Source organism: Microtus oregoni, unplaced genomic scaffold (genome assembly GCF_018167655.1).
Source record: "Microtus oregoni isolate MIOR12 unplaced genomic scaffold, Mior012 000020F_ref0000438, whole genome shotgun sequence".
Taxonomy (NCBI): domain Eukaryota; kingdom Metazoa; phylum Chordata; class Mammalia; order Rodentia; family Cricetidae; genus Microtus; species Microtus oregoni.
In genome coordinates, this window is record NW_024543079.1 from 26,269,598 (window position 1) to 26,286,728 (window position 17,131).

General features: G+C 39.2%; 1 protein-coding gene across 4 annotated transcripts in view; it reads right to left on the bottom strand.

Annotated features, from left to right (window-relative positions):
* Macrod2 (mono-ADP ribosylhydrolase 2) overlaps positions 1–17,131 on the bottom strand; it is a 1,907,927-nt gene that overhangs the window by 500,512 nt on the left and 1,390,284 nt on the right. For all 4 annotated transcript variants that reach the window (XM_041670251.1, XM_041670250.1, XM_041670249.1 and 1 more), the window contains exon 8: positions 9,828–9,901. In XM_041670251.1, coding sequence (XP_041526185.1) covers positions 9,828–9,901 — 74 coding nt within the window. The remainder of the gene's footprint in view (positions 1–9,827; positions 9,902–17,131) is intronic.

The window sequence follows — 17,131 nt, forward strand, 5'->3', positions numbered from 1 at the left end:
CCTGGCAACCCTAGAAAACTCATCACTGGCCTTGGAAGTAGGTTCATATCATGGTATGAAATAGGAACCTCTTTTATTTTGAACTACCGCACTTGCAAAACTAGTTATAGAAATGGATTCCTTGAAGAATCTTTTATAAATATATAATAGTCTATGGTATAGAGCCTAGACGTCCATCATTGAGGGCAGAAACTTAAGGTAGGGACCAAAGCAGAAGCTATGGAGGAATATTGCTTACCAGCTTGCTCCTCATGACTTGTTCAGTTTGCTTTCTTTTACAACCCAGGACCACCTGTCCAGGGATGATCCCATTCACCATGAACAGAGCCCTTCCATACCAATCATTAAACAAGAAAAGGCCCCATAGGTTTGATCACAGACAATCTGATGGAGTTGTTTTCCAAACTGAGCTTCCTTCCTCACTGATGCATATAGCTTGTGTCTAGTTAACAAATAAGTAACAACAACAACAACAAAAACCAACCAGCATACTACTAAAGGCTATAGGACAAAATGTTTTCCCTCCTTTAAGAATAACTTTTTATGTACCTATTATATATTTCTTAGAACCCTTTTTAGACCCCTATATAAGAATCCCCCTTGCCTATTGAAATATAATCCCACCTCCTGAACACTTCGTTTTTCTGGGTTATCTATGTAATGCCTTAGGATCCTTCTTTTCTGTGCCAATGTGATGGGCAGATCAATCTGAGTTAGAGAGTACCAACAGGGGAAGATGTATATATGTACCTCATATATGAGGGTGCGCACTAACAGGGTATGCTAATACACAAAAGATGATAAAAAGTTGTATGAATACAATTCTTCTAGGCCTTGCCATCTAAATGCTTGAACAAAAAGCATCAGGACTCAAGAAGTTCTTCCCCATATAGTAAGAACGATGGGGAAAGAGCTCGTGGGTGGTCTTACCTCAGTGTCTCAGAGTTTCTGTTGGAAGTCAATGGAGGCATGTTGGCTAGTTGACTCCTAAATTACATTATCCTATGAAGTATGGCTCTTCCTGAGCTAATGAGCACTATGGAGCATAGCCGCACCCTGGAGGGGTTTCAGTTTCTAGTGCCAAGACTTTGAATAGCCTGTGGTAGAGATGATAAAGTAGCATGGGGGTGAAAGTGCTGGGGCTCTCTTCACTTGGGAAGCTCCAGAACAGGGCACGATATGTTAGCCACAAATACTGAGATGACTTGCTGAGAGATAATAGATTCTTTGAGGCTTGACTTTACCTCTAAAAGTGGAACTGAGAATAAGAAGGCCTTTGACAGCCAATCTAGCTCTTGGCAAATTTCAACAAAGATATTCTGAGAGTGGGAAGTATTGTGTATGAGAGGAAGGAAAGTAGGAAGGAAGGAAGGAAGGGAGGGAGGGAGGGAGGGAGGGAGGGAAGAGGGAATAAAAAGCCTATGATGTATTCGGTCATCAGAGTTATTCCAGAGGAAAAGCAGCATGGCACACCTCAAAACCTGTGAATCAAGGTCTTCAGTCATGTTATAATTGATGAGCATCATGGCTTCCACCTCCCAACCCTCTTGAGAAAGTCCATGGATACATTTTCAGAGGAGCATATGTGGTTGTTGATTCTTACTAGCACAACCGCATTCCTGAACAGGATATAAAGAATTCAAAGATGACACTTAGCTTTCTAAACAGACAGATTCCAACCTTAGATTCCCTCCAAAACTAAGGCTGACATTGATACTAAAATAAAGTCATTACCAGAAGGGAAATCTGAATACATCATTTATTCCTTCTCGGCCCCTGATGTGGGAGTGATTTCTTATTAATAAAGAAACTGCCTAGACCCATTTAATAGGCCAACCCTTAGGTAGGCAGAGTAAACAGAACGGAATGCTGGGAGAAAGAAGCTGAGTCAGGGAGTCGCCATGATTCTCCCACTCCAGACAGACGCAGGTTAAGATCATTCCTGGTAAGCCAGCTCGTGGGCTACACAGATTAATAGAAATGGGTTAGATCAATATGTAAAAGCTAGCCAATAAGAAACTGAAACTAATGGGTCAGGCAGTGTTTAAAAGAATACAGTTTCCGTGTAATTATTTCCGGTAAAGCTAGCCGGGTGGTGGGACACAGCCCGCCGCTCCGTATTTCAACAGGCCCCTGTCTTTTGGGCACACCCCATGTTTCAGAAAGCTGAAGGAGAGCGCATTGTATTCCTTGTAAACAATCACCCACAGGAGCTGGAGTTTAGCATGAAGGATATAATTTTCCAATCATCAATGTAAACATTATTTCACGTTTCATTTAAAACCCCCTTCTGGGAACCATAACAATCCAGTGGCATTTCATGTCAGGGACATAAGGCAGGTCCCACACTGTTTCTTTCTTTCCTTCCTCCCTCCTTCTCTCCGTCCCTTGGACCCTTTCTCTTCCTGTCTTCCTTTCTGCCTCCCCCTCTCCAATGTGATTCCAAAACAAAAGTGACAAACAGTTTTTAACACTGCATATGTTCAGAGACCTCTGCCAAGCAGGGGAAAAAACAGCCTTGGCAGCGGAAGCTAAAGTGTCACAGTCCTTCTGTGATCTGTAGTGGGGAATCCAGTGGCCCTATCCTCCACCTTGTCAAATCTGCATGAGAACTGCATCTAGACTGTTCAGGAGGCCAATGGGCGTTTCTTCTGTAGATTCCAAATTGTGTTTCCCAAGCTGGAGGAATGTATTCAACTCCTTAATACACCCTTAGTTGGTATCTGAATGCTTGGAAGCACAGGGAAGTGACAGGGCCAACTACTTCCATGCAATGCCAACCAACATCTTAGTGAGTGCGTCCTTTCTATGTAATTAATTTTGAGGTCCCAGATTTGAATTCTCAGCAGTCATCTAAAGTCAGGGGTTGGTCGTACATGCCCACAGCTCAAGTACTAGTCACAGTGTGGGCGGGGGAGATGGAGATAGGAGGAAGTGTTGCTGGAGCTTGCTGGCCAGCCGGCATGCCCAAAGAGCTCCAGGTAGAGAGTGATTGAGTGATTGAGGAGGACCGCTGATGCTCTCCTGTGGTTTTCATGTGACTTTGCATGGAGCACACACATGAGTAACAAACATACATACACACAGGCACACACACACATGACCAATGTCTTTATTTCTAAAGGCTATTCATGACAAACTTAAAACCAGTTTTGGTTTCCAGCTGCCACTGGGAGACCCTGCAGTTTGGGTATCACCAGGTAACATCTGAAACCTCAGGTAGGAATGAGGCTGATTCTGCTCCCTCTACACAGCCTCTCAGCTCATCGAGCCGCATCTGTACTTATGCTACTTAAAGTGACAAAAAGCTACATCACAGGTGTTGCACTTCCCCCACAGGGCACAGAGTAAACCATTGAAATGACATAGAAACGATACTTAACATTTTTAATCACAATCTGTTTGTGTAAAATACATAGTTAAAAAAAATATGTGTTGGGAAGAGGCCCCAATGTGAGCGTGTGGTGCAGTGAAGCTTCTACCTTCCTCCAATATAGAAGAAAATCAACTTTGAGCTTAAAAATGCGGAAGTGGAATGTCTCCTGTGTCATTCAGTTTTAACTCTGACTAGGTACTTACTAAATGAAACAGGGTTTTCCCCCAGTGACTTGCTCATTCCAGAACAGGATCTAGGTCTGCTGGACAGAAGTAGCATTCTGATGAAGCAAGTCATGAAATCTCCATGGACGAGTTAGAGAAAAACTACATATCCCACAGTCTGCATAGATGAGCCTATGGTTAGCCTCAGGTGAAGTGTGACCTCCCAGCTGAAGGACTGTACCTTTGGTAGTTTTAACAAGAACTCCCTGGAATGCTAAGCATTTGCCTTTTTGTTGTTTTGTAATTAATGGAGGCTCAGATTCCCTCCTCTGTGCAACTGAGATCTGATTAGAACTTTAAGATGTCAGTGTATCCATTCCCTGGAAAGCTAGGGATTTCCCTTAGACTACATTGTTTATGCCTTGTCTCCTAAGACTTTCTTAAAGAGTTAACACATTCACTGCAGGCTATAACATGCCTGCTCCCTTGGAGAATTTGAAATATTGAATATGACCCCAATAAATTGGAACTATCTTAGAGCATCTGGCCCTTTGCAGCTTTTAAAGTGAGAGACATCCTGTTCTGCTTCTATAGGAAAATTACAACTAGGTACACTGCCGCGGAGACCAATAGCCAAATGCCATATGAGTCCCTGGTGTCCAACAATAGAGCAGGTACAGTACAAACATTTCCTAAGATAAGTTCCAGATATGAGTGGGGGATGTCTCAGAGCGTTGGAGTGGAGAAATCATGATTTCACATGAAATGATATTTTTAGGTGCAAGAAAAATGAGGAATGCGTGAAGTTGTATATGATACCCCTCAGCAGACACCTCGAATTAGAAGTATGAGCCCTGGTCCCACTGCGCATTTCCATAATATCCCTTTATTTTACTTTCCTATTTCTGTAATAGAATGACTCCTTGAGAAAAATCGAGCACTTACAGAAAGGTTATTATTCTACCTGCTGTCAATTTTTTTAAAATAGCCAATTCATAACTTTCCCTTCAGTTTGGACTTGGCAAATTCTAACATTTATTTTAGCTGAAGACGCCAGTGCATCGCTCATACCCCTTGTCCACCTCTGATGAGACCTCTAGATTCTTACTCTGTATGTTAATACTTCAGTCATGTTTTCTATTTCTTTGTCACCCCTCTGTGTCCTTGTGTTGTGGGATAATGCATTTGGCTGGTCTTCTCACTGCCGTAACTCAGCTCGTAGCAGTAAACAATTCCTTTTGGGTCTTTAAGTTTTCGAGTTTTCACCTCTTGTTCTTTGTTGTTGTTGTGTTGTTTATTTTGTCTTTTGCTTTGGTTTTTCTGTTTGTTTTGTAAATGTTGCTTCATCTCATTCACAACTGTACAGTTTGTTCAGCCAGGCTCCCTACGGCATGTTCTATGGTGCTTGTTAATCTGCCACGAAAAGCCATTGCCTCACAGGTCAGATGTGGAGAAACTAATCTAATGGGCAATGGGATCAGAACACGGACCAAAGGACTCCAGTTAGGACCCTCGTTGTATGGAAATGCTTTTCCATGGCAGCTGCTGGTGGCTTGTGAAATTACATAGAATCCAGCTAACTGTTGTGTTCACAAAAGAAGCGTATCTACCCTAAAGATTCAGAAAGAAGAGGGTTAGTAAACTGTGAAAGCTCACCAATCCTGTGATATCAGTCACTTATTGTGTGATAGATGAGCCTTAAGAGAAGTTGCCCCTGAATAATATGCTCATCTGAAGAAAGGACGAGAGGCCACTTATGGGAGATCATATTATCCATATTCCCCCTTTTAAGAAAATATGTCACGGATTTGATCAACTAAAGGTCCCAGTGCATGCTCCCTTAACATTAAGCTCAAGGCTGGCCTTCCCTCATCCAAAGCTGACTGACTGACCTGTGAGTTGACACAGATAGAATAATGATGGAGCCATGTGACAACCTAGGTGAATGACAATAATGACGGTAATATGATCATGAAGTAACACTAATTGGGGAACTATCAGAATGAGGACAACAAGGACTGCCATGTTTTTTAACTGTGTGTGTAGTTTGAGATTCTGGTCACCTAACAAACCTGATCTAGGCCTGATGTTGAATGGCTAAGACTTCCTTTTCGTGTACTACAATTCATTTCTGTGGCAATTCTCTTCTGCCTAAACTGGCGTGTTTCTTTCATGTTATCAGACTGACACTATGTTGCTCTTTCACTTTGCCTCTCTTGGTTTTATATTGAGCTGTGGGCATGAATAAATGGCTTTTATATCGAAGAATTGGTTGGATATCTAAAATAAGCTTGTACTTGATTATCTGCAATATCATTCTTTCTTTATACTTTCATTTAAATATGCCTTATAACATTTCTCTTCATCTCAGTGAGTACATGAAAAGTTGACTTGGGAGCATAGTCAAATATTTAGTTCTTGACTCTTCTGTATTTGTCCAGTTCTATATTGGACACTATATTGAAGCCACCTTTACAATGGACATCACCATTTTTGCTGATATTCAGCTCTTCCTATTATGTAAGAACTTTATTATTCCTTAGCTATCAGATACCTTTAACTGGAATGAAATATGAGGCAAAATTATATGTAGACTTTCTTTTTTTCTGTGTTTTCTATGTTGAGGTGACATTTCTGTCAGCCTGGGTTCCTGAGTGTCCTCTGACACTCAAGACACTCAAATAATGTGAACAAAAAATAAACATTCCTACTTTATAACACTAAAACTGGGGAATGTTTTTAATTGTGGAATAAGCTAGGCAACTCAGTAAAAACAACTTTCAAAACCTTTAAAGTGTTAAACCCATCCTTGCTACTTCCTTTTATACTATCATTGCCATCCAAAACTCCCCATGTTTTACCTGGATTTGCTGCAAGGGTCTCTTGGTTGACCTCCGCTCCCATCCTTCTCTGAAATTTCTAAAGGACAGTTTCCAAAAAGCAGTAACATTTACTGCTTAAAGATCATGTTACTTCCTTACCCAAACTCTTCAGGAACACTAAACTAGGAGTATGGTAAAGCCTCTCTGTTAACCATAGTGCCTATTATTCAACTTCTGCTAGTCTCCAAATTTGTCTCTTGCCATTCCTCCATCAGAAATCATCATATCCCTTGTCCCTTGGCAGCAGCTCGCTCTTGCCTCACTATGCTTTTGTCTTCTTGTTCCTTCCTTGTGGAACATTTTACCTTAAGAGCTCTGTGTAACTTAGATCATTCTTTCTCATTATACAAATCTTTCTTCCAAGATTCTAGCCTCAGAACAGTCTCGGTGGCTTCTGAAACCACATCGCCTCATAACCCATTTGAAGTTATGAAGCTTGATTGTATAAAGAATTCTTTGGACTGTCTTCTTTCTTTATTTACTTAATTTGTTTCTCTCTTTCGCAGACTATGAATATCAAAGGACAGGGATTATTTGTTTTAGTGCTTTGTCCCTGGAAGAAATGTTCATGTTGCTTTAGTGGATTTCAGTAAATATTTATTAAGTGAATGAATTAATGAAATACTCACTGAAACAATCAAGATGTCAAAACAACACTGCAACAAAAGACAAGTGAATCGGAAGCAATGTTCATTCACAGATCTTTAGCCTAGTTTGTTTGGTTAAGTAGAGCAAACCCTAAATCAAAATAGTATTAAATAACCAGTTTGCATAGCATTTATCTACTATCACTTATAATTTATTTTCTAAATACTTATTTATTTATTTTACATTCCTACTGCAGTTTCTCCACCCTCCTCTCCTTCCAGTCCCTTTCTACCACTTCCCCTCTAGAAATGCCCCACCTCCATCCACTTCTGCTTCCTATTGGGAGGGAGGGGAGGCCTCCCATGGATATCAACAAAACATGGCAGATCAAGTTGAAATAAGACTAAGCTGCTTGCCTTGTATTAAGGCTCGACAAGGTAGACCAGTATGAAAAATATGGTTCCAAAAGCCAGCAAAGAAGTCAGAAATAGCCCTTGCTGCCACTATTAGGAGTACATAAGAAGACCAAGCTACACAACTGTCACATATGTACAGAGGTATACTTATAATTTATTTATTCAGTAAAATCTAATGTATCCAAATCAAGTAGCTGACACTCTTTAGTTTGTATTTAAACAAAGAAGTCCTAAAAGTTAACTAGCACAAGATATATTTAATAGTGCCCTAACTAATGTATTAAACAGTCAAAATACCCTAAATTTTTTTTTACAATGCCTAAAATGTATACAAGGATAGGATATGAAATCAAAAGGTAGGCATTTGTGGGATAATCTTTTCATACACTGTAGACATGTATCTCTGCCAAAGGTGCTTTCTGACTGGTTTAATAAAAAGCTGAATGGCCGATAGCTAGGCAAGAGAGAATAGGAAGGACTTGCAGGGAGAGAAAGAAACTCTGAGAAGAGGGGCCGAAAGACACCAGTGAAACATGGAACAAATTTAACATACAGAATGGGATAGAGGTAAAAGCCACATGGCAGAATGTAGATCAATAAAAACAGGTTAATTTGAGTTATAAGAGCTAATTGGAAAAATACTAAGCTAAAGCCAAGCATTCACAATTAATAAGAATTCTCCATGTCATTATTTGTGGGCTGGTGGGTCAAGAAAGTCTGACTACAATAGGCTCAAAGAGAGACTAGGCAAGAGAAGTTGGTAGGAGACACTAAGAATTTTTTATTTTAGGAAATAACTCTTTAAACAGTCTACCTTGGATTAATATGTCACTATGATTTGTCAATGAGCTGTATATATCAGTAGTATGTCTTATTCTTCATCATCAGGTTCTCAATGGGAGGTGTTTATGACACTTGTAATCACAGGTCAAGATGACAAATTTGAATTTCTTCAGTTTCTATATTCTAGAGTTATCATTCAACAGAAAAGAAGGTAACAGGGCATTTGTTTCCCTGCAAATTAAGCGGCATCATTGTAAGGAACATTTTCTATGACAAAGACATATGTGGACAATAAATGAGTTCAAAGCAACTCAACTTCTTTCTCTGGCTTCAATGAGATTGAAGTGAGGAATGGCTGTGAGACCTGAGATGAGAGACCAATCCCTGTGACTTCCGCCACTCGAGTATTTTATTAACTTTTTGTTGCTAGAAAAGGGAGATCATGGCAGTAACTACTTCAAATGCCCCCAAAAGACTGCGGTAGAGATAAGACATGTTTATAAGTTGAATGTATTTCTCTCTTGTTTTACTTTTCCTTGTTGAAGCAAGTATCATCGAAAGTGAAGTCATAGTCCACACACATTTCACATTTGTGGAGAGGGAGGAACAGACTGCAGACTGTACGTATCTGGCATACATATTTTTACTTCGACTAGAGGTTAAGGATATTTATATCTGGCTATGGAATGTTGAAATTGCAGTAATTGGTAGATGACACCACTGTTTCTTTATATACGCACAAGAACAAAGCTGGTTCTCAATAGGAAACGTTCACAGTCCATTTCAGTAGTCGGCCATTTCTAAATAGTCTATCTCCTTCCCAGAGAGAAAGCTAAATTCACAATCATGAATGAAAGCAAAAATTAATTATTTAATTGCTATCTTACAAGGAAAATCAGAACAACAGAGGAAAACACACAAGACCTTGCCTGAAACCCTCTTTCTGTTCTGAGAGTCAATGGACAAACTTCTGGAGTATATGACTTCCTGTTTCAGCTGTATTGCTGCTTTATTTAAATGAGTAATTCTCTTGCGTATCACTCAGCATGTCCCAGCATAGTCCATACACTTTACTAAACGAGTAGAAATAGAGATGAGATGAAAGCATTTCATTTCACAATAAAAAAAGGAAAAAAAGTTTGACCATAACAGCCTAGTTACAATGAAGTAGTCTTATTGCAGTCCCATACCTAGCAGTCATATCAGGAAAAGATGGAGCCTGTTAACAGACATTGCTTTACGGCACAGTCCTCTGACAACAAAGACAAAGCAGGTAGTCTAAGGAAAACAACAGGGGAAGAATGAAGAATCATCAGGAAATCCATTCCAAACTCCTGCTCACACACACCATACTGCCTGGAAGACGCAAAGAGGAGAAAAAGAACGGGCAAGGAGTCTGCTCTCCCAGCTCATCTTCTCCACCAAACCTGTCATTATATCCACCTCAGCCAAATGATTCGATGAAAATATTTAACCCTATGTTACCCACAATAAAGAAAAGTCAGATGTCACTGACATAAGGACCAGGTCTGGTTGATACTGATGAGGTTCATCCACTGGCTTTTAACATAGGATCATGTCACATTGTCGGAAATGTTTCGTATGTTGGTTCTCTTACCTCCTGGTGATTCTTGGCCAGCCATTCCTTAATCGTGTCTAGGGCAATGACTGCAGCAGGCTCATTTGGAAAACCTAAATAAAGAGCATAAGGAAGCAATAAATAAAGCATGGAAGGGACACAGAAGTCAACCAAGGCTTAAGATTGTATTGATCTTATTTTACATAGTATTCCATTCAACAAGCAAGGAAAATAAGGCCGGTGGTGATAAATTTTACATGGATATGAAACCTTCAATCAATAACATAGTATAAGACTAGCTCTGTACCAGTTCCAAAAAAGAAGGATTTAATAAAGATACCAACAGCATTCACATATACTTAATAGCTTATAATGTATTTTATTCTCCTCAAGAGTGCTCAGATCAAAGTATACTCTTTGCCTCAGTTTCTTTTGTAGTTGAAAACAGACTTTTTTTTACAACGTATAGTAATTACATTCCCCCAGATACACACCACCCACCAAATTCCACATCCTTTATCGCTCTCTTTCTCCCATTTGAAAACAAGCACGCATCTAAAAAGAATATCTAATAAAATAAGACAATATAAAAATAAACCTGAATAGGAAAAAACAAATAAAGAGAAAAACAAAGAGCCAAATTAAAGAAAAAGCAACAAGAAACCTATGGACACAGAGACACACATCAATAACCAAAGAAATCCCACAAAGTATAAAAATAAACACCTTAATATATAAATGAATGACCTGTACTATAAAGGGAGAAAAAAAGAAAATAATGCCCAGGTGAAGCATCATGAGGCAAGAAAACAAACAAAAAAGCAACCTCCAAAAACATTGAGTTTGTTTTGTGGTTGCTATGCCTCTTCAGCTTTAAATCCCAGTAAATGTGGCTCAGAGAAAACATGGTTGGTGTGAGAATCATTAGTTCAATGTTCTATCAGGGAACTGCCACAAAGTAAGGAAGATAACATGCCAAATAGCTATATATATGACAGAAATCTATTATCAGTAGTCAATGATGGTGATTCCAACTCTACTTGGTGATTCCAGCACTACAGATAATGTCTGGGATGAAAATCACATCAACTAAACTGACCTTCTGGTATGGTTTGATTTTATCACAGCAGCAGAAGTCACAGAGTTATGTGTCATCTCAGCATGAACACACATGTTTGGAATGTCAAACACATACCACTATGATTGTTTAGCTAATGTCACCTGAACATATCCCTAGACCACGAGAATCATTGCATTGTCCAAAACAAGTAGAAGGAGTAACCTGAAGACTCGAATTTCTCTGATGCTGTTGAGGAGGAGAGAGAATGGACTAAATATTATTGAAAGGCTTTTTAAGTACTATTCTGGTTCCTTAATCACCAAGTATCAATTTCTTTCCTATTAGCTCTAACTTTCTGGATTTTCATGGCCCTATATCTCTCATTTTTCTCTGTTTTTTTTTAGTGTTTAAACATTATCTGCAAGTACACAATTGAGTGGTTGTTAAAGTTTCACAATCATCACTGTCCCCAGAGTACTTTAAAGATACTCTGTAACCATCAGTGCTCATTTCAAAGCTACTGTCTTTTCTGAATCCCACTACCATAAGTTTCTCCTTCTGAACGTTCCAATGCAACTTCCCGTAGCAGGAGGCCACTTTTTGGTTCCCAGCTCCAAAATAACGATACAAAAACTGTATTAATTAAATCACTGCTTGGCCCATTAGCTCTAGCTTCTTATTGGCTAACTCTTACATATTAATTTAACCCATTTCTATTAATCTGTGCATTGTCACATAGGTGTGGCTTAGTGGCTAAAGTTTCACCATCTGTCTCCTGCAGCTCCATGGCTTCACTCTGATTCCACCTCCTTTCTCCCAGCATTCAGTTTAGTTTTCCCTGCTTACCTCTATTCTTTTTGCTCTATCAGGTCAAGGCAGTTTTCTTTACTAATTAACCAATCATATTCACAGCATACAAAGGGGAATCCCACATCACATTCTTTTGTGGCCTCTTTTGTCTGACCAATTCTTCTCAAGTTTTTTTTTCCTTAGATATGTCAATAAAATGCTTGTCATTCCCAAGTTCTTACATCTAGCTTTCTTACTACAGTCAACTTTAGCCAGTTTCAGCATTGACCACTACATTGTCTGTGAGATGCCTTCTATTCCTACATTCTACCTCGGCCAGTTTCAGCATCAATTGCTGGATTGTGTGTTGGATGCATTCTATTCAGGGTCTCTTGTGCATTGCCTGACTTGGCAAAGAAAGAGAGGTGTTGCTATGTGGCGAATTCCTCTGGTGGCAAATACACATGGCAGTGTTTAGGCTGACATCTTGATCTCGGCAGCCTTCAGAGAATTGGTGGGAAAGATGAGCAACAACAGCAGTGCCCTCGTTTGCAAGCATTTGAAAACAAATATTGCTTTTCTGATTAGGTTTCCTGCAGGCATTGCTAGAAATTTCATTAGGAAGATTGGGACCAATGACACAGGACCAAGATCCATGTTTTTTAATTTATAAAAAGTGGAAACCTCTGTAATATGAAAAATGCCACCCTGTTTCAAGTACTTGTAAAGCCCTATGTAACATTTAGAGTTTATTTTCTTTAAATGAATGCTTTGTAATATAAGACTTTTAAAATTAAAATAAAAGAAGTTGCTAATTAAAAAAATAGTAAGTCTATTAAAAAAACTATCCTTGAACCAAAAATGAGTTGTTTTCTAGATACTTTTTACAAGATCCTGTCCAATAAAAGCCCAAAGTCTAGGGAAGGAAATAAATGAGTAAATATGTAGCCACAAAACAGCAAAATGAATAGAGTAGGGTGGGAAAACACAGATGAACGGACTAGGCAGGAAATGAGAGAAGTTTGGAGGATAGACACTCAAAATAGCCATTGAAGAAACATTATCCTTAGAAGTAAACAGCCAAAGTCAAGGGACTAATGGACTATACAGGGAAAGTAAAGGGATATTTAAAAAAATATAACAACAAAAAAAAAAGCAGGGTGAGTACATGGGACTTATAAACAGAAGTAGGCTGTGGATTTGCCACCATGGAGTTACCCACGGGTCTTGTTCAGTCCTCCTTTCCCTGAGTGGAACACTGACATCTGTAGCCACACTTTCCTCAGTGCACTCCAGCACAAAACCACAACCTGTCTTGCTCATGGCTTTCTGGCTATGGCAGTGCCTTTCTCTGAGTCTAAACAGCTAAACAGTGGCGTAAGCACCTTTGTCTGTGCTACTCTTCTAGTGGCCTCAGGTGCCCCTTACAGACTTGTCTTATTTTTCTCTGCTTATTCTCTTCTCAAGAAATTCTTCTCTAACTTCAAGGAATATTTAGTAATTACTCAAAAGTTAAAATTATAGGGGTATGGATATCTAATAAATACTGTCATCAAATTCAATTTCAATTGCCATCTGTATTAATGCTCACCTTTAGAAGACATAATTCCCCACAGATGAAATTAGACAAGTTCTTACAGAACCATAGCAACCACGGTAAGTTCTCAATTATCCCTGACCCCTTGGTTACTCTCTCACATACATCAAAGCCTCTGGCATGGAGTTATGGTTTTCATCATGATCTCAGGGGTCTCTGCGTCCCTGACCGATGTCAACACCCAAGACTGTGACCCACCAAATACCCAGTTGTCATGTACTTGACCCGTTCATCTTCAAAATCAACGTCCTCCATTCCAGATCCCTCCTTCTTAGGTCACACACTGGACCTCGATGTAACATTTTCAATCTAAGGTTATGGAGTGAAATGCCCAAAGCCTGTTTCCTATTTAGCTTTCTTGGCTGCTTTCTTGGCTCTTCCTCTTTACAAGCATTTGATGCCTTTTCTCTACTCATGCTAGTCCCTATTAATCAGCATCAACACTTCTGGATGCTCTGGCTCCTTTCTGCTTCTTAAGGCTCATCTTTCATTATATTGCTACTTGCTTAAATAGAATCTTACTGGGTGCTTTTTACTGTGTTTTCTTACATTGTCATATAATTTGCGTAAAGATAAAAGATGATAATTTATTAAAATTAAATTCCCATACTTTAACTAGTAGGCCAGATTATTTGGTGCTCAGACCATGGTGACTTAGGATATATTACGCATTCCTCTATAGCGTGACTTTTAATGAGCTATAGCCATTGTACAAATGGCCAGTCTCAAGAAAAACAACTTGGGCTATAAACTTTAGTGCTCAAGGAGAAAGTAAGATGCCAAGCCATCTATTCAAATATTGACCCTGAGCAAATGGCCAACAAAATAAGAAGTAAGTAACTTCCTATTCAACTACTGCAAAAGACTTCCAACCCTCCTAAGTCATGATAGCCCCTCTAGGAATTTGCCTACTGCCTTTAGATAGTGTACTTCAAAAATTTCTTTCTGTTTGTCTCTGACCGTGTGTCTGCTTCTTTCTTTCTATCTCTGTTTCCATTCATGTGTGAGTGCACATGTATGTTACATGTCAGAGCACAACTTGCAGGAGTCACTTATCTCTAGCATGTGGGTTTAAGAGACTGAACTTGAATGATCAGGCTTGGTCTCAAATACCTGTACTCTTTAAGTCATCGTAATGGTTCAATGACATTTCTCTGTGTCTGTGTTTTGCTATATTCTTTTTTAGCTGGCTGCACTAACCTCACCCATGCTGGTAGGTTGCCCACCTAAGAAGGTTAAAGAAGTTCTGTGGAGGACAAAGGTGGACCACAATCTATAGTGGGGTAGGCATTCACGTTCTTTGTCTTTTCTCCAACTGCTATTCCATTCCTGGCTTCTTTTTGTTTTGTTTTCCGTAAGTCTTTAACCCATAAATGTGAACCCCTAACCCCCAAGTCTGTAAAAGCATTCATTTGCTTAAACTCCAGTGGCTACACTTTGGCTGAGATTTCTTTGGGTAAAATGAAGTCTCTAAGCTTTAACTCTCTGTCTTCTTCCTTGCTCCCCTTCTCTGTCTTTTTGAGGAAGTAGAGTCTCTATTCTTTCTGTGCTTTCATTCTCTCCTGGGTTTCCTCCCTCCAGGGAAAGGGGCAGGCTATGGTATGCCATGTAAACACCTTCTTTCTTGAGAGTTCTAAGGCACACATCCTCTCCCCTCCACACAGTGCCTGGCTCCCTGTCATTCTCTCCATACCATTCTCAAGGAAACCAGAACAAATCCTGATTCAAATGGAGCAGGGAGTGGGTGGGTGTTGTGGGGGGTAAGGCAGGAGGAAAGGCAGGTAAGTGCCAAGTTTCTGGAGGCTCTTGGGCCAAAATGGGTTTGATGGGGAAGTTTGTCAGCCAATCATCTTTAAGAGGTGGGTCTTAGTTAAGGCGTGGCTTCGCTAGGACCTCCAGGTGCTTGCTCTCTGCGCCTTTCCCTGGGTGATATTGTGTGTGTGTGTGTGTGTGTGTGTGTGTGTGTGTGTAAATGTGTACATGTCATTTAACTGACACAGATGTTCTGCTTTGACTAATATTGGCTAGAACTGGTTTTAAAGATACTGAATTTACGGTTTATTAAAGTATTTATATTTTTTGGTTGAGTTTATCCTAAAGCTGGAGTCCTCAAAAAGACCTACTTTAAAAATCCAATTGTTTTGTCCAAGTTTGTTGAAAAGTTACAAAAGTTTAAACTGAAATATTATTACTTTCTCTTTCAGACTGCTGAAGTTGTCCTGGGTGTTTGACATCCAAAGATTGGAGGTCTAGACTCATGAGGACAAATGACTCGAAGGATCGCCAATACTTTGTCTCTGGCACGCCAAAGTTCTTCAGGACCCAGAACATAATGGGATCATTCTAAATGGGACCTGTGGCTCCAGAACGTTATCTGTCTTTTTGTTATCAGAAGGTTATGGGGATTGTGCTTGAGCTGATGGCATTTTCTATAAAGTGAGGAGATCAAGAAAAAACATTCCCCATGGAAGCCATGTGGTCAGCAAGACGGGAATCATCCAAACAGGTGCAGTACCCAAAAGAGGACAGTTTAAAGGAGCCCAGGGATCCTAAACGTCCATGAGTCGCCTAAACTCATCAGCAAAAAATGACAAAGGTTAATTTGGGTTTAGCTAAATGGTTTTAGAGACCAAGCAGAAAAGCATAGCCAACAATAAAACCATTAGTACTACAAAACAAAAGTGTATTCACCCCACCAGGATTCTATCTGCACCTGCTTCAGTCAGGAAGACTAGCCATTCCAAGATAGCCATTCAAGTGACCAGTTCCAGCTCCCTTAAAGGGTCTTTGCCAGTTCTTCTTGAGTATGTCCACATTATTTCTCATTATTTCTTGGGGGAAACTGTCTGAAAGAATTGTTAAGAGTGTGTAAAACCATCAGAGGATTTTTGTTTCATAGATGGGTAGGTGATGATGTTGAAACCTTAGACTTAATAAAAAGAGTTAAAAACTATTGAGATGATTAGTATGGCATAACTAACCAGACTAAAAACAAGGTGACATGGTGATGTGATTGTGGCTACTATTCTATGTGAGCAACAAATAGATAGGCTGGAAATTTTATATTTGAGTTTGTACTTTTTCAACTGCCTATCAGGATGGATGAAATTGAAGAGATGAAAACTAGAGAACAATCAGTACATAATGATATTGGGATAAACCGGTAATAGGTATGGATTTTTGTCCTAATAAAAGCAATAATTTTGCCATTAAGGAAATACTTTCTACAGCTGTTGTTATTCAGAAGTGGAATGGAGGGAGAAAGGCCTCCTCTTCATCAGAAAAATTAATGTCACAATATTAATAAACCCACAAATATTATTTTGAGTATTCATTGTTCTGAATGTAGGAACTAATTCTCTTGATTATTACATAAATATTGATACTGTTGTCTGGTTGCCTCTTCTGTTGAGTGTGGGCTAGGTTTATGAATAAGAATTGGAATGATTCCTAATACACTTATTTCTAATCTGATTCATGTTGGTTGTGAGAGCTGAATATAGTGGTCAAGGATCCTGAAAAAAAAATGTGGTTGTTATGGAGGCACAAACCAGAGGTTTTATTAGTATAGAGAAAATACAAACTGATATTTTGGAGTATGTGTGTTTGATATCTTAATTAACTGACCTGATTGTAGGATGTGACAGAACAGAAATCTTTTAATTTTCGAGTCAGGGCTCTAGTTACACTTTTATAAACAAGGGTGTTCAAACTGCAGTTATTTACTGTATCAAACTAATTTTGTCATCAGTCGTGTGTCTTATATATATGAGAGAAAATTGTGATGGATGGAGAAATGTATCAAATACATAGTGCTAACGGCAAATTTTAAATAGTTGAAATAGTTTAAATAGTTAATAAGTTGATCCAAAATAGGGAATGTGATTTTTCATATTA